Source organism: Trachemys scripta, chromosome 11 (genome assembly GCF_013100865.1).
Source record: "Trachemys scripta elegans isolate TJP31775 chromosome 11, CAS_Tse_1.0, whole genome shotgun sequence".
Taxonomy (NCBI): domain Eukaryota; kingdom Metazoa; phylum Chordata; order Testudines; family Emydidae; genus Trachemys; species Trachemys scripta.
The window spans coordinates 10,890,966-10,914,402 of record NC_048308.1 but is presented as its reverse complement, the minus strand read 5'-3'; the positions used below and the strand labels follow the sequence as shown (position 1 = coordinate 10,914,402).

The 23,437-nt window shown below is 42.7% G+C and overlaps 1 protein-coding gene across 11 annotated transcripts in view; it reads right to left on the bottom strand.

Moving 5' to 3' along the window:
- Window positions 1–23,437, bottom strand: part of KALRN (kalirin RhoGEF kinase) — a 739,094-nt gene that overhangs the window by 97,981 nt on the left and 617,676 nt on the right. For 2 of the 11 annotated variants that reach the window (XM_034786201.1, XM_034786202.1), the window contains exon 1: window positions 20,619–20,854. The exons of 7 other annotated variants lie outside the window; for them this stretch is intronic. In XM_034786201.1, coding sequence (XP_034642092.1) covers window positions 20,619–20,703 — 85 coding nt within the window. In that variant the 5' untranslated portion in view covers window positions 20,704–20,854. Of the gene's footprint in view, window positions 1–20,618; window positions 20,875–23,437 lie in introns of those variants that run through there. 2 more of the 11 variants (XM_034786203.1, XM_034786200.1) reach the window with 2 other exon arrangements.

Below are 23,437 nucleotides of genomic sequence, written 5' to 3'. Positions count from 1 at the left end.
TTCAGAAGTGTGACTGATTCAATGATGAACATGCAACAAGTCTGACTTTCAAAATTAACAGAAAAAGAAACAGACTAAATTTGAAGTTATACTAGACATTTAGAACTTAAATAGTTTCTTTACTGAAAACCTGGTATTACTTGTAATGGACAAGGAAACAGATTGCTTTGATTCAGATGGTATTTAGAAGATGTAACTCCACCTACACTGCCCAAGTCAATAAAAGGTTTTAGAATAAAAAAAGTTACTATCCAGGGATTTCTAGAAAGCATAATGAATGCTACTGGGGGCATCTAAATGTCTTAGGGTAATGGTCACCGCTCTCCCTGGGGTTAAGGAATGTACATCTCCCTGATTATGCTGTTCAGACAGGATAGTAGGCCCAAAGCAAAATGAACAATCCAGGCACTTTGTGTACTTCCTATCAGTTGCATCTCCCAGCAGGAAATGATTAGTTGAGGTTAAGCATGTGACAGTTTATTCTAACTAGCAATAAATCCCCAAAAGGCAACCTGCTATTAATTTCAGCTGAATAGGTTTATTTTTAGCTCAGTTCTTCCAACATGGATTTCCTCAGATTGCTCTGGGAAAGCTGACAAACCAAAACTAGTCGCCAGGTTTAGGTTGTGTCAATCAATAAGGGGTTATGTCTAAGAACTTCACTTATCAAAGAGGCGGTCAGGAATGAGTTACTGCGACTCTGGGAAAGTCGCAAAGATGGAGTTAAACCAAAGGCCTGAAAAAGCAGCTTTGAAATGTGCAGTCTTTTTTAAATCTTGAAGAGAAGGTACTGAAACCAGAGCGTGATATGAACGAGTCTAGCATCTCTAGGAAGAGAGGTAGCACAAAGGTACGAAATCAGTAACAAAACCCAGTGAATTCAGACACTGCATCTTTGTTACTGTTCTATTAGAAGTAACTGTTGAAGTCAGTCTGGCAGAGAAATAGCTAGAACAATTAGCCATGGTGTAGCATGAAGAATTAAAGCTGTTGTTGTAGGTGACCTTTTGGGGAAAGGAGTCGTATTGCATAGTATCTGGAGGATGAGAGATCTAAAGTTAAGAGTGGGGTAGTACATGCAGTAATTACTTACAAGCTATGAGAGCAGCCAGCCAGAGAGGCTACAACCTGACCTAACACCTACAAAGTTAGAAGTAGCAGCACAGACACCTGCTGTCAGGTGAGCCCGACAGCCTCTGGTTGTCCCAGTCTCTCTGAAGTGTGCTCACATAGAACAGCATAGACCAACACCAACACCTTCCTTAGGCCTTGGCTACACTGACAATTCACAGCTGCACTTGCTGCACTCAGGGGTGTGAAAAGACACCTCTCCTCTCCCCCCTCCCCCCCGAGCGCAGCGCTGTAAAGCACCAGTGTAATCAGTGCCTGCAGCGCTGCGAGCGTGCAGCGCTGCAAGCTATTCCCCTCGGAGAGGTGGAGTACTTGCAGCACTGCGAGAGCTCTCTCGCAGCGTTGGTGGCGCGACTACACTTGTGCTTCACAGCGCTGCCGCAAGTGTAGCCAAGGCCTTAGTGAGGTGTTTCTGCTTACTGCTCTTATCAGTCTTCTTGACAAGCTAGTCTCTTTTCACAATTCACACCTCACCCACACCACTTGTGTCTTATTTATAGTAGCCACTCTGGAGCTTCCTTGTGATTCTTGTCACAAACAACAGGTAGAGAGAGTTCATCAAGCAGTTCACTGTGTGAGGTAATCCCAGCCAGCCTCACTCTAGAGTTGGAGTGCCAGAGGAGTGAGGTGCAACACCAAGAAGGGAAGCCTTACTTAGCTCCCCAGCTCTCAGAGCACCACAGATCTAGAAACTTGACTTATGCTATGTGTAAAGGGGAGGCCATTCATTGTCCCACTCCGCCTAGAAGAGACAAGCTAACATTTACTAGAGAAATCATTCTGAAGTGTGAAAAGTCAGGATACCAAGCGCAAATGTTAAATATATTTTCTGCAAAATCTCAGGCACATTTGTTCCTAAGTTTCCAGAAACCCCCACACATACCAGGCAGAGGGGACACATTGTGAACCAGCTCAGAGCACAGCTGCAACAAATACCAGTCAGCTGGCACAGACATGGATAGGAGCATTCTCAGTGCTTAATCTGTAATGAAAGAGGACTTGGGGCTTAAGCAATTTAACAAAAAAATTCATAATTGATGCACAAAGCCCAGAGGTGCTGGGGCTAGGCCCTGGCAAAAATGAAGAATGGAGTATTCTGCCCACAAGGCAATGTAGTTGGGTAAGCAGGTTTCTGGAGGAGACTCAACAACTTTGAATGCTGCTTTGTTTAGTTTCTGTCGGGGGGGGGGGGGGGGGGGGGGGAGGGGGAGTTTGTACAAACTGATGTGCAATAACCTTGACCTAAACATTTCTTTTTGGTGCTTAAAAATCCCCTCCCCCCCCCCCCCCACACTCATTTCACTTTGGATTCACAAAGTGTTTCAATTTCATGACAAAAATTAATAATTCTGGAAGTTCCATGCTGGGAATAGGGTGACTAGATCACAACACTAAAATATCAGGACACATTGGGGTGCCGTTAGCCCCGCCCACAGTCTACCCCTGCTCCTCCCAGGCTCCGCCCCCACTCTGCACCAGGTCCTACCCCCTTCCCACTCAGGCTCCCCCCCCACCGCACCCTTCCTCATCCCCTGGCTCCCTGCTGGCTTGCTGCATCCCTCCTCAGTCCCCCACCCACCGCTCACCTCCTCATCCCAACCGCCTGCTGTTCACTTGCCTCTTCACCCTCCTGCCCACCACTCACCCCTATGGCACTGACTTCCCCTCTGCTGGGTGGGTGCTTGCCCACCCCCTGCCTCTTCCCACCCAAGCATCTGCCCTCGCTCTACCCCCATTCAACTCCCTTTCCCCACCTCTTCTCCACCTCCTCCCTGGAGTGTGCTGCATCCTTGCTCCTCCCCCCTGGAAAGCACTAAGCACCACCAAACAGCAAGGGGGAGCTTGGCTGCAAAACTGAACACCCAAGCCCTGCCCCTTCCCTGAGACCACTCCCCCTGTCCTGAGGTCCTGCCTCCCACTCAGTACATTTCCCCCTCCCTCAGTGGCTTGCTCTCCCCCACCCTCACTCACTTTCACTGGGCTGGGGTGCAGGAGGGGGTGAGGGCTCTAACTGGGGGCGGCAGGCTCTGGGGTGGGGGGGGAATCAGGGTGTGGGAGGGCGCTTTGGGTTGGGGCAGGGGCATGGGCTTACCTCAGGCAGCTCCCGGTTAGCGGTGCAGCAGGGCTAAGCCAGACTTCCTGCCTGTCCTGACTCCACGCTGTGCCCCGAAAGCAGCCAGCAGTAAGTCTGGCTCCTAGGCAGAAGTACAGCAGGTGGCTCTGCGCACTGCTCACCCACAGGCACCACCCCCGCAGCTCCCATTGGCTGTGGTCCCCCGCCAATGGGAGCGTGGAGCTGGTGCTCAGGGCAGAGCCCTGTGCGCGCGTTTCCTCCCCTCGGCCTAGGAGCTGGACCTGCTGGCTGCTTCCGGGGTGCAGTGCAGAGCCAGGACAGGTAGAGACTAGCCTGCTTTAGCTCTGCAGCACTGCCAAGTGGACTTCTAATGACCCCGTTGGTGGTCCTGACCCAAGCTGCCTGGGTCCCTTTCCTACCAGGTGTTCCGGTAAAAAAACAGACAGCTGGTCACTTTAAGAGAGGGCCACTCATAGCAACAAAACCCTTTACATTTTTATTTCTGAAATATTATTTGGCAAGAGAGATTTGTGCATGCTCAACGTAAATTCAGTGATGTTAGGAAACCTTTGTGGAAACCTGGAGTTGTGAAGTAACCTAGAATTTTTAAAAACCCACCCGGTAGGTATGAAGTTACACATGCAAGAAGCAGTGCATCGTTTTTGCATACCACTAATAAAACCATTCACTAGAAATTATAAATATACCCTCGTTTCTTTTAGCAATCAATCACCATAAAATGTTTAAACATCCATATGGAATCAGATTGATCAGCTTTTTAATTTGGATCTAGCTATTTTATCTCTCTGCTATGGATGGCAGGGTAGTAGTCTGTGGAATACCATCTTTTATCCTAGTGGTGGGCACAAAAACAAATTTGTTACACATACTTTCCAAGCAGCTGTTAATGAAACACAAGGCCTATTCTTTTGCAGGGTGTCAAGGGTCAGCTTCATTCAGCAGCTCCCAAATTGAGCTACAGTAAGTTTTTCCACTTTTAATTAAGTGATTCCTCAGTGACATGACATCACCACTGAGACCAATGTTGCCCTAGGCTCAGAGCAGGCCTTTTCTACTGTAGAACAAAAAAATCACTTCCCCTCTCCTCCTCCCGCCCCCAAGCGAGCTCAGAGAAAGAGACAGCATGAAGACATCTGACTAGCTTGTTTACAGCCTAGGAGCGCCTATCTCCTTATCTCAAATGAAACTGCAGACATGCACCCCGCCCAATTTCTAATGGAAAAAAATAGAAGCCACAATCAGATCATTACTGGCAACCAAAAGAGTTTTTGCACAGGTTTGGAGGGAAAGGTCTATGGTTGGAATGGTGTCACTAACCCTTCCAAGCACACATAGGGTTTACAAAGCCTATTCAGTGATGAGGAGTTCTCCTTTGACACTCAGAGGCTGTAAAGAACTCACAGCAGAGACTAATTCTTCCTCTACAAACTGACCAGTGCAGAATATACTGCTTAAATCACTTAATAGTGTTACTAAGGTAGGGTGAGAGGGACACAAGTGTATAAAGGGAAATGTGTATGAAGAAAGTCCCAGTACTCTCCTCATAGGAAGCCTCATGTTAAAGAAAACTGGCTACAGCCAGGGCATAAACCCAGTATGATCTACGTGCATGCCTAATTGTGACTAGGATTAGGAAATGACTGAAAAACTGTACAGTCATGTAGATGTTCATGCTGGACTTTTTCCACTTACTCACTCTTAATATATTATTCAGCTCTGATAGTCCCAAAGACAGAAGGATGAAATAAAAAAAAAAAAAAAGTTGCGGATGGTCCTGGGGCTAGAGTGGGCACCATATGACTAATCATAATGAGTGTAGAGCTGTTCGATGATAAACATGCCCAAAGCCACATTGGGTACTTCTGTGCCTGAGCTCCCAGTGCCAATTCCTAGAAGGTACTTCCTCCACCCCCTCGACTTCTAAAATTACCTAAAGAAAAATAGATCCTTGTAGCAAAGATAATGAAGATTGGTTAAATGAGGTCTGAATAAGTGTAAATGGTGGTTACCAAGTAAAACAGGTGGATCTGAATTACTGGTGTTTTATATTTTACTGTTTGAAAATTACAGAGGGAGAATGGGCAACCAGGTTCAAAAGACGCTAATTACCCTCATAAGACTGTTAGATTTGCAAGAGGTTTCAATACACTTCTTTCAGAAACTCAAAACATCACCTGATGCCCCCAAATAGTGGGAATACTGTATCTACAAAAAACAACAAGGAGTCAGGTCTTTAAGGTGCCACCAAACAGATTTATTTGGGCATAAGCTTTTGCGGGTAAAAACCTCACTTGCATCTGAAGATGAGGTTTTTACCCACAAAAGCTTATGCCCAAATAAATCTGTTAGGTCTTTAAGGTGCCACCAGACTCCTTGTTGATTTTGTAAATACAGACTAACAGGGCTACCCCCTGATACTTGACACCATGCAAGGGGAATACAGTATGTCTAGTCTGTCCCTTTATTTTCATTTAACAGCTCATAAGGGGACGGAGTAGCTTTGTCAAAACCTGATAAACTGGCAGGAGGAAGACAGGCCCACAGGAGATGTTATCTTTCACATACTGAAGTATTAATGCTGGATTTGTTAGAGATCAACAAGAAGGAAAATTTCTCCATTCTGCCCCTTAGGAAAGGGTTTTCCTGGACTGAGAAAAGCCCCTGCAGAACATACTGAGCTCTCAACATTCTGAAGCAGTATTAGTGTTCTGATCTACCCACAGGCGATAGGACCCCAGGCAGTATCTTATTCCCAACTGTATGATTTTGATTTCCAAGGTTGGAACAGCCCACTGACAGCTTTCAAAATACAGCAGCCTGTGCCAGTGTTCCTTCCTTATGAGTGGCTAGTTAATAATCAGAATGTCAAAATTCAGTTTTGCCTAGATCTTTAGCACTGCGTTTTATAATGTGGATCATTTACATTACATGCTGCACCACTGCATTTTGGAAAGGGGTAGCCACCAGTAAAATTTTCAAATTGAGAGGGGGCTCTACCAAGTTACTCTCATTTCAAAGCCAAGTTCCAAAACAACTGAAAAGAGTATCTAGGAATACTTTTTTTGGGTAGGAGTGAGAAAGTGCATGAGAGATATTCTTCTACTCCGTAGCCTGGTGGTTAGGGCAGTGGCCTGGGATAACAAAAACCAATTCTGAGCAGAGTTTTATCATCCCAGATCACTTTGAACCAGGTAAAGCAGGGCCCTGAACTCAAGCCTCTCACAAACCAGGCTACTGCCCTAACCACCAGGCTGTTGGGTATTCTGGAGTCTCTCTCAACTCAGGTTTCAGTCCAAAAACTGGACATTAACAAATCTATTTTTGCAAAACTGTGCAAAACAAAAAAAGTAGAAGCCTAAAAAGCTGCCAGAAGATAGAATTGTCCTCCTTCTAATCAAAACTACGTGTGAAGTACATAAATGGTGGGCAGTTAAGTGCTCTCATTCTGCACAGGCTTCACTTTGACCTGTCATTTTATTGACCTGATTGGCTCTCTCTCCCTCAGCACAGTAGACATTTGCCAGATATATTCATGCATTTCAAGTCAAGTCACCTAGAGGGTTCAGAGTAGCAGCCGTGTTAGTCTGTATCCGCAAAAAGAACAGGAGTACTTGTGGCACCTTAGAGACTAAAATTTATTAGAGCATAAGCTTTCGTGGACTACAGCCCACTTCTTAGGATCCATTCTATATGCATCCGAAGAAGTGGGCTGCAGTCCACGAAAGCTTATGCTCTAATAAATTTGTTAGTCTCTAAGGTGCCACAAGTACTCCTGTTCTTTTCACCTAGAGGGAATACTTTAAATACTCAGGTCAGGTAACCCAAGACAAACCCAGAACGTTTAAGTGTTATCACTTTACACTAAAATTTTTTTTGCAGGTGAAGTAGGCAGCAGTTACTCTCACTCGAAGTACAGATGATTTGAATTAATGTTTGAACATCATTTCAGATGATTAACTTGCATATAAAATAGCAAGGATCTGAAATATACTAGATTTGATGCACTTCAGTTAAATTAAACTTTGGTACCATCTTATTTTTATATTCTACTCATTAAACACATTTGCATTTCTAAGTAAAACGTATTACTATTGGTAACTAATGGATGTCTTAAAGCAGAGTCCTTAGACCACAAAAAGCTAATTGCGTTATGCTAAATTGGATCTCAGTGATATACATGTTATACCCCCTAGAGGATTAATTAAGCTACATCTCTTCAAAACAGTCTCAGAGTGCATTTATTCAGTGTGTGGTTAAATTATGCCGAGTTCTGCAATACTTGACAGCATCTTACAGAACTGTTCCATGACACTGTCCAGTTGTGTCCTGATTTTCAGAGGTTCCGAGCATTTGTAGATCTTCTTGAAGTATGTGGATTGCCCATGCTTCTAGAAATCAGCATGAGCACATAATACGCCATTTGGTGCACTATGCCACAGCAATATCGCCAAGCCATTATTTTCCAACAGGGCATAATTCTGCCCCTCTTACTCATGAATAAACTTATTGAACACTATTTTGCAGGAAGTTTTAGCTACTGTTAGCCTTTGGGCTGGGTAACAGTGTTAATGCCATGGACAGCAGTAAAAAGGTACTTACTGAGCCATGTTACCTGTATTACTGTTGAACATGTCTAGCAGTTCATGATTCTGGGAGTCAGAAATCCTGACTCCTATTGCCCAAAATTTGCCATTAGGGTTACCAAGTTTCTGAAGACTGGACACCCCCCCCCCCCCACTCCACCTCTTCTCCTCGGGCTTGTCATCTTCTCCTCCTTCTCTTCCCCCCCCCCCATATCACTTGCTGCTCTCCACCTTCTTCCCACCCTCACCCCACAGCTAGTCTCCCCTCTGCTCCAGGGCTGGGAGCTGCAGCCTGACTCAGAACCTGCTGCCTGCCTGCCCATAGATGCAGGTATGAGGCAGCTAGGGTGACCAGACATCAAGTGTGAAAAATCAGGACAGGGCGTGGGGGGGTAATAGGAGCCTATATAAGAAAGAGCCAAAAATCAGGGCTGTACCTATAAAATCGGGACATCTGGTCACCCTAGAGGCAGCCCTGGCTGAGCAGGGCCTAGCATGGGTTGATGACCCTCCCACCCACAGTAACTGGACTTTTGGTGTCCATTCAGTATGTCTGACTGGACACTGGCAGGTCCCCCTTTTGACTAGACTTTATGGTCAAAAACCAGACAGCTGGCAACCCTATTTGCTGTATGAGCTTGGGGAAGTTATTGAACTTGTGTCTGACTCAGTTTGATAATCTGTAAAATGGATATTAAACATTACTGTGTGTCATGAGGCTTTGATAGGGTTCATGGACTCTGCAAAGCTTTTTGAGATTCTGGATGAGAAAGTATGATATAGAACATAATTAATTACAATATTTTGCAGTTGTGGTGCTCAAACTTCTACCGAAATTAAGTTGGGATTTTCTCAGTGGCTTCATCAGCGTTTTAGAAGGTGCTGCTCCCTTTTCGGGCCCCAATTCTGCTCCATCCCACTCAACAGAAGTATGGAAAAGATACTTTGAACTAAATACAATCTTGCATTGGCAAACAAGAGATCTTTGCTTGAAACTGCATAGAAACCTGTGCTCGTAGCCGCCTGCTAACTGACTCCTTCCTTAGGGCCATTAAGTTCACTCCCTGTGAGACGCCACTGTCACACTGCCACTTACACTGTACTATACTTGTACTACAGTATAGAGTAAATTGTAAGAAACTTGCCAAGAAAACCCAAGAATGTTATTTCCACCCGTTCAAACCACCACTAAAAATATCTTTCAAACACCAACAAATGTCAAAAGAGTTGCTTTTCAGTGCTTTCCTATGAAAGTTGTTTTGTACACATCACATTGAAGGGGGAAAAAGTGCATGACAAAGAAAAAAAGGGAAACAAAACCTAAATTTAGTAATCCTTTCATACAAGAAAATAAATTCAGTGGTTTTATAAATTTTTTAAAGTTCTATTTGCAGGTTCTAATGCTCACCTTGCTAGGACCTAATCAAGGGGAATTTTTTAGTTACACATGCAGCAGTCCAGGATAATCATTTTAATTAATGGAACTCTAACCTCAAAAGGTCCAAAGCCAGAAGAGAGAGTCATGGGGAGTTTGGGGATTTGGGGCCGGGGGGGGGGGGGGGGGGGGGAAAAAGTTTATAAAAAAACAAAAAAAAAAAAAAAATTAATTGGACAAAAATGGACAATTCTCAAGGGAGAGGCATGTATCTCACATTGCTGATTGTCCGAGACCTGTCAGGTCACAGCTGATATGCTAGTCAGCTGAACCTACTTTAAACCCACAATAAGGTTGGCATGACTGACTACAGTGACACACAAACTAGGACAAATCAAAGAGGAACATATTCCTCTTTCAGATGCGAAATAAAAGTTATTTTCCAATTAGAAAGAAATTAGAAGAGAAGACATTTTCAATCACATCCCAATAGGATTCTTCTTTACTCACTAAGCTGGTCCTTTTTTAAAAAGAACAGAACATTATTTATGAGGTGTTCTTTACAAAATGTCTGACAAGCTTTTGTTGCTTCTCTCTGCTTTACACCGTAATAAGAGTGTTTAAATGGTAGTAATGCAATTATGTGGTAGTAATTGGTTTAGTGTATCCACCTAAAAGTGAACTGGATCTTTAAGGGCTACTTATTTGGTGGGAAATCCATTTCTGCAGATTTGTGGTGTACATGCCACCTATTGACTACCAAGCTAGCAAGATCCCTGCTTTGAGACAGTCAAACTGACTTAAATCACTACCTCCCTATGACTCAGAAGGTGGCTGGTTACATTTGTGTGCTGCATTCTCCTGCAAGAGTTCACTTGCCAAGATGTAGGCTATGATTAGGTAAAGGAACATATAAGCTCTCCTGTGAAGTCTATTGTCTTCCTCAAGCTCAGAGGTTGAAAACATTTTAGAAAAGATGACAGGACTAGGTGGATTTCCTAGGCTCCTAATTGTTTACACCTGCTACTTCAATGTGTTTACTTTATATATCACTCCTCAGTGCTTGCAACACTTGAGTTGGAGTCATGTTAAGAGTAGAAAGATATTAAATACTTTGCTTGAAAGATCTATCTATAACCACCCCTCAAGTAGAAACTGAGAAGGAGACACTTATCTACTGTATTAGGTCATCCAGTTAGGAGGAGTGGAGTATAGGGCTATGAACATTCCCTATGGTATATAGTGCTTAGTCTAGTCTACAAGAATCTCAGTGAAGCTTCCACCACTTCACCCCCGTCTAGAAGATCAGTGCTAGACTGAATATCAGGAAAAAAGAAACAGATGACTTGGGAAAATAATTTCTCTTTTTCATTAACCCTACTTGGAATATTTAGGACAATTCCTCTCCAGTCCTGAAATGCTTGTAGAAAAGTAATACACCCCCGTTTACTTTGTTCTTTATCACTACTCAGCCAGTGTGTACTTATCAACTGTTTTTCCCTTAACAGTCAAGTCTTTCACCCTGAGTCTTGTGGCAAGATAAATAAGTCTTGTGATCTCTCATATGCGCTTGAAGTGAAAGGGATGGTTTGGGAGTTTTGCAGGTATGAAAGCAAAATTCACATATTTTCTTTTAAATCAGCTAAACTGATGAGAGCTGAAAACACAGTAACCTAGAGAATTAGGATCAGCACCACTCATTTACTTTCAGATTTGATACCATGTGGCTGATCTTTTTACAAGTCTCATTATCTCTTTGTGGTACAAAGAGATCTGAAAGTCTTGTCTGTACGTCCCCAAATGCAACTGTCTCTCAAAGGATGAGACTGCAAGGTTAGTCTTAAAAGACAGAGCTAGCGGGTGCATCAGCACATGCAATGGCCTCCAGTGATGGAAGGACAACAACGTGTGGCCTTATTACGAATACAAGTCTACCCAGCAGAGACAGTTCTCAGGACATGCAGGAGCTAGGAGCAATGAAGCGTTTCATTTGTGAAAACTGGAAGATGGTGCAAGAGGAGCGTTTCAGAGGGAAGGTGAGCCGAAGAAACTTTTCTTCAGTGAACAGGACTAAAACTGGCATCTCCAGTGATTCAGAGTCTGAGTATTTTAGAGCAATGCCGGTCCACTGAGATTTTAATACAATTTGTTAGTTGACATGATCCCTGGCCAAGAGGTCTTGGTCAAATTTTTAATGTTTCAATTCAAAATCTCTTCTAAAAGGTGTACATTTTAATAAAGCTTAAAACCAAATAATCCCATAAAGAGCTTATGGATACTGTGTAGAGCAACTTGGCTGCCAAAACAAAATCAAAGAACCCATTCATCTGATTTAATTATTCCTGTTCTAAGACTGTCCATAGACCAGGCACTTCTAATTAAGAGAGACAAGGACACCTACATTTCAAATGAGAAAAAAAGTTTCATACCTAGAGAGAGAAAGGCTTAAGCCTAAGGGTAACAGGGCTAACTGAGAAAGGTAGGCAGAGCCATCCTTAGGATTTATGGGGTCCTACGCAGTATTACTAAACTGGTGCCCCTATGCCTGACTTGGGGCATAGCCACAACCCCTGCCTGTGGACCCCCAGAAGCCCCCCCCCCCATTGCTGACACACCAAGCTTTCTACGCAGCAGACGCTGCGACAGTCTGGGCTCACAGCCCCAGGGGGGTAGGGACGAGGCAGGAAAGGATACCGAGCCTCACGGCGGCAGAGTCTCAGTTCCCCCACAGAGACCCCCATACCCTCTGCCTCACACAGAACTTGCCATGCCAGCGCATTCGGCTCTGTGAATATGGCCCCTGCCTAAGGAGGCTGCAGCTTGCGGTGGGTGTGTGCAGGAGCCGACCTGCTCTTACCTGTGGTCCTGGTGGTTCCTCAGATTTTCGGGTGCCCTACATAGGCATGCGCATGCCTAAGAACAGCCCTGATGATAGGATCATGAATTCATTCTCTTGAAATGCTTCTTGTATGGATTGTCAAAAAAAGCACATACTCAAGAGGTTATATACTCTGCTTACTGTATGTACCACATGAGAGAGATGTAGGGAAGAGATTTATTAGAAGAGTTTAACCAACCAGCAAAATCTACTTCACTGTGAGTTATGAGTCCTGAGCTCCCAGGTTAGCAGAGTTTTGGTAACATCTGGTCTCTTTCCAATAACCTGTCTGGCATGAACTGCCGTGACTCCAGGTACAATCCTTAGGAGTGTGAGGGTGCAGTGACTTTGAAGGGACAAGAGAAAGTTCTATTAGGGAAGTAGAAGTTTCCCTAGTGCAGTGGTTCTCAACCTGGGGGTCCACAGACTATGTCTAAAAGGGATCCGTGGAAAGGTGGTTGTTACCACAGAACAGTGGTTTTCAACCTGTGGTCTGTGGACACCTGGTAGTCTACAGATTACGTCTAAAGATTTCCAAAGGCGTCTCCACCTCTATTTGAAATATTTTAGGAGTCTGCAAATGAAAAGTTTGACAACTGCCATAGTGGAACTGGGTTAAAATTTAAAAAGTCACTTTGGTGTGAGAGCATCAAGAACCCTTCAATGCAAAGGACTGCACACAAGTGAAAGAAATTGCACAGACAGAAGGCTAGTACTGCTGAGCCTCTAGACATTCTAAAGTCACAACTGGTAAGTATTCAAGGGCTTTTCCCAGAAAGTCTATTGAAGGATTTAGTAGTTTCCTCATATTTGCTATTCAGGAAACACTAAAACTGGACAAACTTGTCAGGCATTCTTAATCTTCACCATTGTTTTTGCTGCCATATTGATTTCAGAGCTGTTTTGGACACACATTCCAGTATGCTTTACATAACGTAACCATGGTTCAGTTTTAAACAGAAAATAGTGTTCAAGTCAATAACATTTCCTAATATGAATATGTTTTCTTGCAGATCATATCCTTGCTATCATGCAGCAGAAGGGTACTAATTTCCTTAACAATGCTTGACAGTTGACTTTAATGCCTATAACCCCCATACCTTCTAAAAACGGGTTTCCTAAGAAAGCTTGCCTTTACCTAATAAAGAGATAACTTGTACTAATACTCTGACATCACTTGTAGTTATGCCAATTTCTCCAACTTCCAGTAAGGCACAATGTTTGACAGCTTAGTGAAGATCTAAGAGGTGGCTGGCTGAACCGTCTACCATACATCAGAGTCACTAAAATTGAAGCCAAGGAAAGTCTACTTAGTCTTACCCTACACATCTTCATTAGCAGGAGTCAATGAATTTTTGAGATTAACAAAAGGAGAGAGAAAAAATGGGATAAAGGGGATGCAAGAGGAAAATGAGCAAAAGTCTTGGGTAGAGGGCGGATTAAGGGGGAGAGGATAGATGAAAAAGGACAATTTTTAAACAAGAGCCTACCCCAAAAATTTGGGGTAGACAGGAACACACAGCTTTTGTTCTCCATATAAAGAATGTAAGTGGGAGGGTCTAACATTCACCCAAGCTTCTTATTTTATTAAATAAAAGGTTTAGAGCAGCCACACACAAGTATGTGACTAGTCATATACACAGGATGACTGCTTAAGAAGGGGAAGGGGCAAGCTCTTGATTTCAGATATTTACATCAGCCATTCAAAACAGATCCATGTCTTGCATTAGGTCACCTTTCAGTACAGGTAAGAGTGAAAACTATTTAAGTCATCCATAAGACCCATGTGGTACAATTACTGCCTAGAGTTCTTGTGACACTGCACTCCATAATGTTTTATGGAAATACGGGGGAGGGATAGCTCAGTGGTTTGAGCATTAGCCTGCTAAACCCAGGGTTGAGAGTTCAATCCTTGAGGGAGCCATTTAGGGATCTGGGACAAAAATCTGTCTGGGGATTGGTCCTGCTTTGAACAGGGGGTTGGACTAGATGACCTCCTGAGATCCCTTCCAACCCTAATCTACGATTCTATGCTTACGAGTGTAAATATGATGCAACTGGAATATGCATTATGCAAAAGCTTTCTTGTAAGGTATCATTACAAAGCTTATAATCTATGGAGTGTGTTCATCCTATTTGTATGTATGTATCATCATATTTCTAGCTTCAGATACAAGAAAGTACAAAGGTCCTATTGTAATTATGCAAAGTGTGGGCCACTGATGACGGTTTAGAATCTTGATGGCTCCCATGGACTAGGACAATTGCTTGTTCATGGCTGTTTGTGTAAGCCAGCCCAGGAAGAATGGTGGAATCCATTTTAAACCTAGTGCTTTTCCATTTAGGAGGGGGAGGGAAGATCCAGAGACAAAAGATTCCCACCTTGTGCCAAAGCTATAAAAATGGGGTGGAAGAGAACAAAGGAGGCAGCAGTCATGAGAAAACCTCTAGTTACCACCTGAGCTGGAACTAACAAGGACTGTACTGGGGAAAGGATTGGGCCCAGACTAGGAAGGGGGTCTAGTCTGTGAAAGACGCTTATTAAAACGTCTCTAAGAGCAAGATATTATCTGTAATCAGTTTCTTAATTTATTAGGCTTAGACCTGCATTTTTTTTTTTGCTTTATTTTACTTGGTAAATTATTTTGTTCTGTCTGATATTACTTAAAACCTACTTGTTATACTTAATAAAATCATTTTTGTTTATTAGTAAACCTAAAGTAAGTGATTAATACCTGGGGGAGCAAACAGCAGTGCATCTTTCTAGCAGTGTTACAGAGGGCAAACAATTTAAGAGTTTACCCTGTATAAGCTTTATGCAGAGTAAAACAAATTTGGGGTTTGGATCCCATTGGGAACTGGGTGTCTGGGTGCTGGAGATCGGTGACCTGCTGAGCAGTTTTTGGTTAAAGCCTACAGTTTTGGGGGCGTGGCCCAGACCCCGACTCTGTGTTGCAGCAGGCTAGCATGTCTGGCTTAACAAAGACAGGGTTCTGGAGTCCCAAGCTGGCAGGGAAAACAGGCTCCGAGGTAATCTCAGCACATCAGGTGACAGTCCCAAGGAGATCTCGGTGACCAACCCAACCCCCCTCATAGTTCTGCCTTACAGCAGGGTTTCAATAAAAAAATATGTTCAGAGCAAAAAGTTTACAATAGGCTGTTTATTTGTACCACAGAGTGGTTAGCTGAGAGTTTGGGGCAGTATACACAATTCCACACACAGGCTCCTAGATTCCCAAGTTTAATCAGTGGCCATAAATACCTCTCCCCCACAAATCTCTCCATCTTTCTTTCTGCAATGCAGACATTGCTACAGTCATCCATATCTTTATGACCTGTTAGCTAGGAGAATTAGAACTCAATACACTCTACTTGGGGCTAACATAGGACACCCAACTTTGTCAGATACAGGAGGTGCCTGGTTTCTGAGTGAGGCAGAGTGGTGCAGGTACATTATACCCATGATCTGCATTACTGACAAATTCATCTCCAGGTGAAATTCAAGGTGCTAGTTGCTCCTCATAAAATCCAAGTGACTTAGGCCCTGAGACATAGCCTCTTCCTCTCAGACCCACCACATCACATGCATTCGATCAGAATACTTCAGCTCTCTGCTCCAGACTGAAGCTCAATGGAGCCAGAGCCAGGGCATTCTTAGTGGTGGAACTTCACCTCTGAAATTTGCTTCTACAGGAAGGCATCTAAAAACCCTGACCTGACCATATTTAGAACATACTGGAAGACTCCTCTTTGGCCCAGACTTTCCACTAATCAAAAATGTCTGGCATTTTTTTTTCCATTTTCTAGGCCCTTTAAAATGGCTCAGACTCTGGGGGTGCTGTTGCATATACACATTATAATTAGAAAATAACTGCTTCTAACCCAAGCCAGAAAAATCCAGCTGATGTGTGTTTTGCACATTTTTGTTAAACAAAGGAGATTCCTTTCCCATGGTACTGATTCTTACTGAGAATTCAGTGATTTTCTGTCCTGCTTATAAGATTATATTCAGAATTAAAGCCTGTGTCACATTGCTTTTACAGTCATAGTGACTGCTAGAAAGTGTCTTATTACTCTGTCTTGTGTGTAAACAAGATGACATTGCAAAAATTGTTTCTCAAACTTCACTTGATTAAGTTAATTGGCCAGAGGAACTGCATGACCCTACTGCTCTTTACTATCCTTTTCATGAAGGAAAGCAAATTGGACAGATTTTTTTGCCATAACCATGTTCCTATATTAGACTTCATGTCTCTGCACTTGAGCACAGAAGTAATCTTGGTCTAGTTCACCTTGAGTTGGGTTAGAGCACAACTGCAAATGGTACCCAGTGCCAGATCACTTTCCCTGACTGTACCCCACTAGTTCTGTACATGTGGGCATAGCTGACTAGATCAGGAGCCCACCTTACAGAAGCCATGCCCAAAAGATACCTTGAACACTACTGTTGTGAAAGACTGCATGAGGGTGAGATTCAAGCAGTATTTTTAGACATCTGTCAAGATGACAAAATCCTTTCTAGAATTGCCCTAATACACAAAATCCATGCTTTTCCAAAAGAAACGCTCCATATAGGTCACACAGCAAAATTTCACACAAGAATTAAGCCTCAGACTTTTTATACTGCCTATTCTCCCCCCCCCCCACACCCTTTCCACACACTCCCAGATCAATTATCTGAATCATCTCCAAGTTCCATAGCACAAAAAAACACTTTTGCTTAACTCAGATGCGAGACCTCACTGACAATAGGCTGCAAACTAATCTTGTCAATTTTTTCAAATCAGATTCACTTCAGGAGACACTTTACTGGCATGACAAACTATGCAAGTGTTGCCAAAGTACACAATATCAGGCATCTGTCACCAGTAAAGAGATCCACCCTCTGAAGTGGGAGAGGTCATTTACAGGGCAGCAGCAAGAACAAATCCAAGTCAAGTTGCCCTGTATCCATGTTATAGACGAGCCCTCTTTATAGTTATGCACTTTCCACAGCAAATCTGAGATCAAAGCAAGGTGGAGAAACGCAGAAAAATGGCCCTAAAAATACAAGGCCTGTCTTTGGCAATGATGAACAAATGAAGTTAGATGGTCCAAGGTCAAGTTACAGCATTAAGGAATTGTCTCCAAGCTTAATGACATGTGCTACTAACATTAGCATGGTGATGTGGTAGTTGATGGTGTGGGCACTTCTGTATGCACTCTACATGTACTTGTCTGAAGTGCATTTCCACTATCTGACTTTTTTTTCCTGAAAAGGCACCATGACTATTATTAATCTCTCCCCTTCCTGCCCATGCTCCCTTCACTACTAGGAAGAAGGCAAGATGAAAATAAATCAGCTATCAAAAATACACCACATCACCTTTTGTTATTGTACGGGCAAATGAAAATTGCCAATATGGTCAGCTAACAGAATACCAAGGTTGGAAGGGACCACAGGAGATCTAGTCCAACCCCCTGCTCAAAGCAGGAGCTATCCCCAGACAGATTTTTGCCCCCGATCCCTAAATAGCCCCCTCAAGGATTGAATTCACAACCCTGGGTTTAGCAGGCCAAGGCTCAAACCACTGAGCTATCCCTCCCCCCACATCCCAGAGAAGAGAACAGTATCAGCTGTTTCCCTCTCCCCATGGTATTCCCAGGATAACAAGCAGCAGCAGGGAGATACCAGTCTCTCTTGGAATCAACACTTTGAAGTCCAAAGCCATGTCAGCTAGCACTGTTCTGAACCTGCTATGTGTGCTAATGGTGGGAGTGCCAACAGTGCTTTGAGAGTTGACTTGTCCTATAGCTTGTTCAATCAGTTTGGTTTTGGTAACAATCCTGCCACCATCTCTGTTCAGTAGGTAACAACTGTCAAACCCTGCAAAGCACAAGAACTCAATATACCAAGCTCCAGGGTTATTTACTCATTTGATGGTATGTCTTCCTGTGTTGTTGCAGATTAACAGCCTGTTAAATCATGCTAAAAATCAAGACAAACTCAACGTGCTGCTTGTTCTGGTTGATTGCCTTTCCAGAATTGTGAACCTAACCCAATACCCGCTGAGCAAAGCGCATGCATTCCAATTCATGCATCATGAATTTAGTAAGCCAATCTGTCCTTGAGCCCCCTTCATTTACATTTTCCAATAATTAAAATAAAGGTAATATAGAAAGGGACAGCCGATTTGTACCTGATCAAGAACCATTCCAGCCTTCACCAAAATGCTGCATTGAACCAAACTCTTCAAAAAGGACATGGCTGAAGTGTTTTCCTCACCTTGTTTTTATTTTGCCTGTTTATTGCCAACCTGCCATGGAACAGGAAGCACTGAATTACAGCAGAGCTTCGTTTCTGTAAAAGCCGGTTACCCAAAACAAGGTCAAGAGTGATTCAGAAGAGTAAAGACTGCAGGCCAGCAGACTCCACAGTGTATTGGAAGCCTTAACTTAGTCCTATCGTGGCTTGGGAAAGTCAGCAGTGCCTACATACTTTTGGCTTTTCCTATATACATATACAAAGAGTTAGAAAGTGTTGGTTCCATAGGTTTTGAAGTATGAAGCACTGGCACACACCTCTCCCCCAACCACTCAGAAAGTTGGTTGCACCCAACTGTGAGGAGCGGCTGTTCTCAATGTATTTCAATCCCATCCAAACACAGGAAATGCCGAGTTTCACAATAAAGCCTTAGTATCTCATTGGCTTTATAGTCCCAGAGTGTTTCCTGGCAGCTATGATCAAATGTATCCTGTCAACTTTCCCTCCTTGGTGACCTGCATGGTGGGTTATTTGCCCTCAGATATTGACACAAACATGAACCATTTTTCCCCCCTCTACAGAAAGTAGCTGTGGCAATCAACCTCTCCTGAACCTTTGGGACAAAGATGGAGGATGACCCACACTGGTAAACTAACCTAGGGAACAGCGAAAGCACTCCTTGTTTCTCACTAATAAACCCAATCAATCATCATTGCTCTTACTGAAGGGCTCATTGTACAAGCTGCCAAGTCACTGCACTGAACTCTGCTCAGTTGAACCCTCACACACGCACACATTGATTAAGACCACGGATATCCCTGCTTTATAAGTCAGCTTTCTGAGCCTGAGTTTCTTCTAACAATGAGTGCTCACACTGGGCTTCAGCATAGCAAGTGGCTTCCTAGGGTATCCCCTCCCTTTGTACTCCTAGAGCAGGGCTCCTCTAGTCAAAGAGTGTGGGAAAAGCAAAAAGCAAGCCATAGAAAACAACTTTCAGTAAGAGGCATGTCTGGAAAGGAGTATTTTTTAGCACAGGCAAGCTAAGGGAAAGCTTCCCTTATGGACGTGAATAAACAAGGTGTATTTGAATAACATGCCAATTATTAAGGTCCCTTTCCAAATATTAAACTGCCAACTCCTTAAACACAAGTAACGCAGATCTCTAAAAGTGTTTTAAAAAGCTACAGCAGACTGGGCCATTTACAGTCTTGAATACACACAGAACTTGTCTTACAGCACATGCTTAACCAGCAATTTATTTAGAGCCTTCTCCCTGCAGAAGATATCCCCAAACCAATTGCTTTCCTAAAAACAATTTGTGTATCTGTGTTTACAGACCTTGGCATGAAACAGCCACTTCTTATGGCTTAAGGACTGTACATCCTTGTTACAAGCTGTTCTGATGCAGAGCTCAGCTGAGATTGAAAAGGACTGACAGGGGTTTGGGGGAGGGGGGAGAGAAGAGAGGCAGTGAGAGGAACAGGGAAACTCAAATGATTTAGGTTTTGATTTCATAAAAACTGCCTGGGATGTGGAGTGGTTCCTCATGCACACTCCTATTTTAAAACAGAAAACTTATGAATCTACAAGTGTGGTATTGCAAAAACAGAAAAGGGATACAATGAGTCTTAGCCCTTACCATTTTAAGATTACAGAATTCTTTTTGTACAAGCCACCTCCCTTTTGCAAGAGTTCTATAGAAGTAGGTGTATGCAATTTCAATAGGCTTCTATTGAAGTCACTCTAAAAAACAATGTAATTTGGGTTAGTGTATGTAACCATCAAATAACCATCCAATACAGCTTGAGAGAATATCCTTTCTGTAAATTTGAGTCAGCCTATAGAAGAAAAATAGTTATGTATTGAATGGTTACAAGAACTATCAGGGGGGTGGGGGGGGGGGGGAGGGAAGGTTCCTTTCTCTGAAATTCTATAGGATGTTTCCATAAAGCAACTAGTGTCTTTTCCTTCTCTATAGTGGTTAATCAGATTAGATCCATACACAAGTTGAAAAATACACCACTATTTTAATCACTATTTTATATCCAGTACACATAACCCCTTTCCATAAGCTTTAGCAACTACAGTGAGCTCTTACAAAAAGGAATGCTATTACATTGCTACCCATTCCAGTCAGAGTGAAAGCTACTTAAGTATGTTATTAACCTAGTCAGTTTGAAGTATCTAATTCTATGCAGAGTAACAAATATCAAAGCCTTGCTCAAGAACCCATCCGCCCCAGTGCCCCTTTCCCAGCTCAGCTATTATTCTCAAATCTATTTCAAAAGAGAAACAGTTCAGCAGCTACTGACCTTTGCATGGGAAACAGCAGCAACACTTTGAAAAGAACCATCCCAAACATGAACTGCTGGAATAACTGTGCCTCCCACCTTTCATTCTGTTTCTGTGCTGTTCATAGCAAGTGGTCACCAGCCCCCATAAAAAAAAAAATCCACCAGGAAAGTGTAATATTACCTAAACTCAGCACTAAACACCATAAGTATTGCCTCTACTCTAACTTGCCAGCAAACCACCTTGGAAACAGGAGGAGCTACTTAAGGGAGGGCAGGGGTGGAGTCACACCCACACGCCCAGCTGTTGGCTGAACTCACATCCCAGAAGACTACTCTCATCACATTATGCAATATAAAGACGCTGTAGGGGTGAAACTCCTCCTTTTACACACCTACTATCAAGTGTGCTACTTTGTAACCAAAATATTACACAAGGAATCTTTCATCTACCAAGAAAACAAATTACAGTCACACCCATAAAGAAATAAAATACGTATTGACTAGTGCATGCAGTTCACCTCTGGAAAGGCTTTGACTGGATTTCTTCTAGCAGCTGGATATACTAAGAAAACTACACACATCCCTTCTACTTCAATGTAGTTTTCAATCAGGTGGCTTTGGCTACAGATACAAAACACTGTTTAATGATCAACATTGTTCTTAGCAGTCCACACATGCTGACTGTGAGAGTCTATGGGAGAAGACTCATAATTCTGTTAATTACACAATCAGTGTTTCTAGTAGATTATATCTGTCAGAAGTTTTCTGATGCAAGGGCTTCTAGTAATGCTTATACTTCGATTCAAGCCTGTCTATTCTCTAGCCTTTCACTGTGACATTTCCTGAATTTGGAACGTCTTTCTTTGTTCATTCTCGCTATTATACAGTATTTATTTTTAAGGGTAGGCTGAAGACCTATGTTACTCTATCTCATAGTTTAGTAGTGGTTTTGCTTTGGAATTGTAAAACAATATGGGACATGCTACATAGAAGATAGCATTGTAAAGGAGTAGATTGTACTAAATTTTGATAGGGCATTTCATATTGCCTTTGCAATACTTGATAACTGGTGTCAAACCCATTATTTCTGATACTAGATCTCCTAATGGTGGATTTGCCTGGGATGGGGTTAAAACGTGTTCCAAATAGAAAAACTGTTAGGATTGCTGTGGAATGAAAGCACCTGGCAATCTGGTTGCCTGTGATCTATTAGCAGGGGCTGGTGAGTAAGATCTTCAGTGGAGAATGTGAAGTAGTAGTCAAGAAACAAACAAACAAAAACCTCTTAAAAAAAGTTTAACTCCACTGGGGCTCTATCTGCTACTGAACTAAACAAGTGTAACAGAAAGAAAAAGTATAGAGTTAGAAAAATAAACCCTAGGGTAAAAAGGAATGAGGATTGACTGGGATTTAGTTGACACAATATTGATCTGAGTTATGTTTCTTTCTTTCCAAGTGTTCAGAGGCAAAATTTGTTTTGTGAATGATTTGCACTTGGAATTTCATTTTTTTTATAACAATACTTAGGATTTATACAGCAGGTAGGTGGGAACAGGATGTCTGACTACCAATCCCATGGTCTGTGTGACCTTTAAGTGGTCTATAATTCTTACAATTACTTTTTGTATTCTTGTTATGGAAGAGACAGAGCCTGTTAACATTTCTAAGAGGCAATATACATCAGAAAGCAGTTAGCAACTAGTGAAGAACAAACAGGTGCTGCATTTTGCTTTCCCCCTGTTGGCCTGTGGCTTCTCATTTTCTTCATGCTACATGTTTTGGACCATGTCTGAGGACTGCCATTACTTTAGTGATTTAAACTAAGGGACAGATGTTTGTTTCATTATATAGTGGCTGTGAATAATTCACGTTTTGCCAATGCCTGAAAGCCCTCTTTGACACCTTGGGTTAGGGCCACAACACCAGCAAGGTGTACCGTGTTCACAACCCCTGATGTAATAGGGAATGTGCAGCGCTAAATGACCCCAACAATGAGCAGTGTTGGCCAAACAGAAAGTCTCTGTTTTGGTGAGTTCACAGAGACACCTAGTGTCCAGTTCTTGTATCACAGGGGAAAAAAATCTAACCTGCTGTTATTTTGATGGCTCTGGCAACCAGCTTGGGACCTCATCCTGTATTTACTGAAGTGAATTCCAATTAGGGTGACCAGATGTCCCATTTTTAAAGGGACAGTCCTGTTTTTTGGGACTTTTTCTTATATAGGTGCCTATTACCCCCTACCCCCTGTCCCGTTTTTTCACTGTTGCTATCTGGGCACCCTAATTGCAATTTTGCCCTTGACTGGAATGAGGGCAGAATTTGATCCATTAACTTGATAAACAGCCCCTAAGAAATGTGTATTGAAGACAAATTGATATGTTACTAAGCGAGTATTGACAGCTCTTGTGGCTTTATTATTGGAGTTTGTCAATATTTGGTGTTTTTCTTAGGTGACTCCAGGAACTGGGACTTTGTATACATGAGAATCTCAGCTTTCATTTAAAACAAAATGTTTCCATCCCTCATGGTTGCAGAGGAAAGCTTGAAATCATGATTCATGCATAACCTAACTGCTCAAAAAACAGAAGGCAAATCTAAAGAAACCAAATTGTGTATATATTTTAAATCTTGTGATTTTTTTGGGGGGTGGGGAGGAGGGAGACCTTGATTTCTGAATATGTGGGGTTGGTAATACTGCTAAGATTAAAGCTAGACATTAGCCCTGGAGATTTTCTTAAGAGGGCTAAAGTTATAATATGTATCTCACTTAGCAAAATATTTACTAAATAAGAATACATGATTAAATACAAATTCATGTTATAGTCATTCACCCCTTC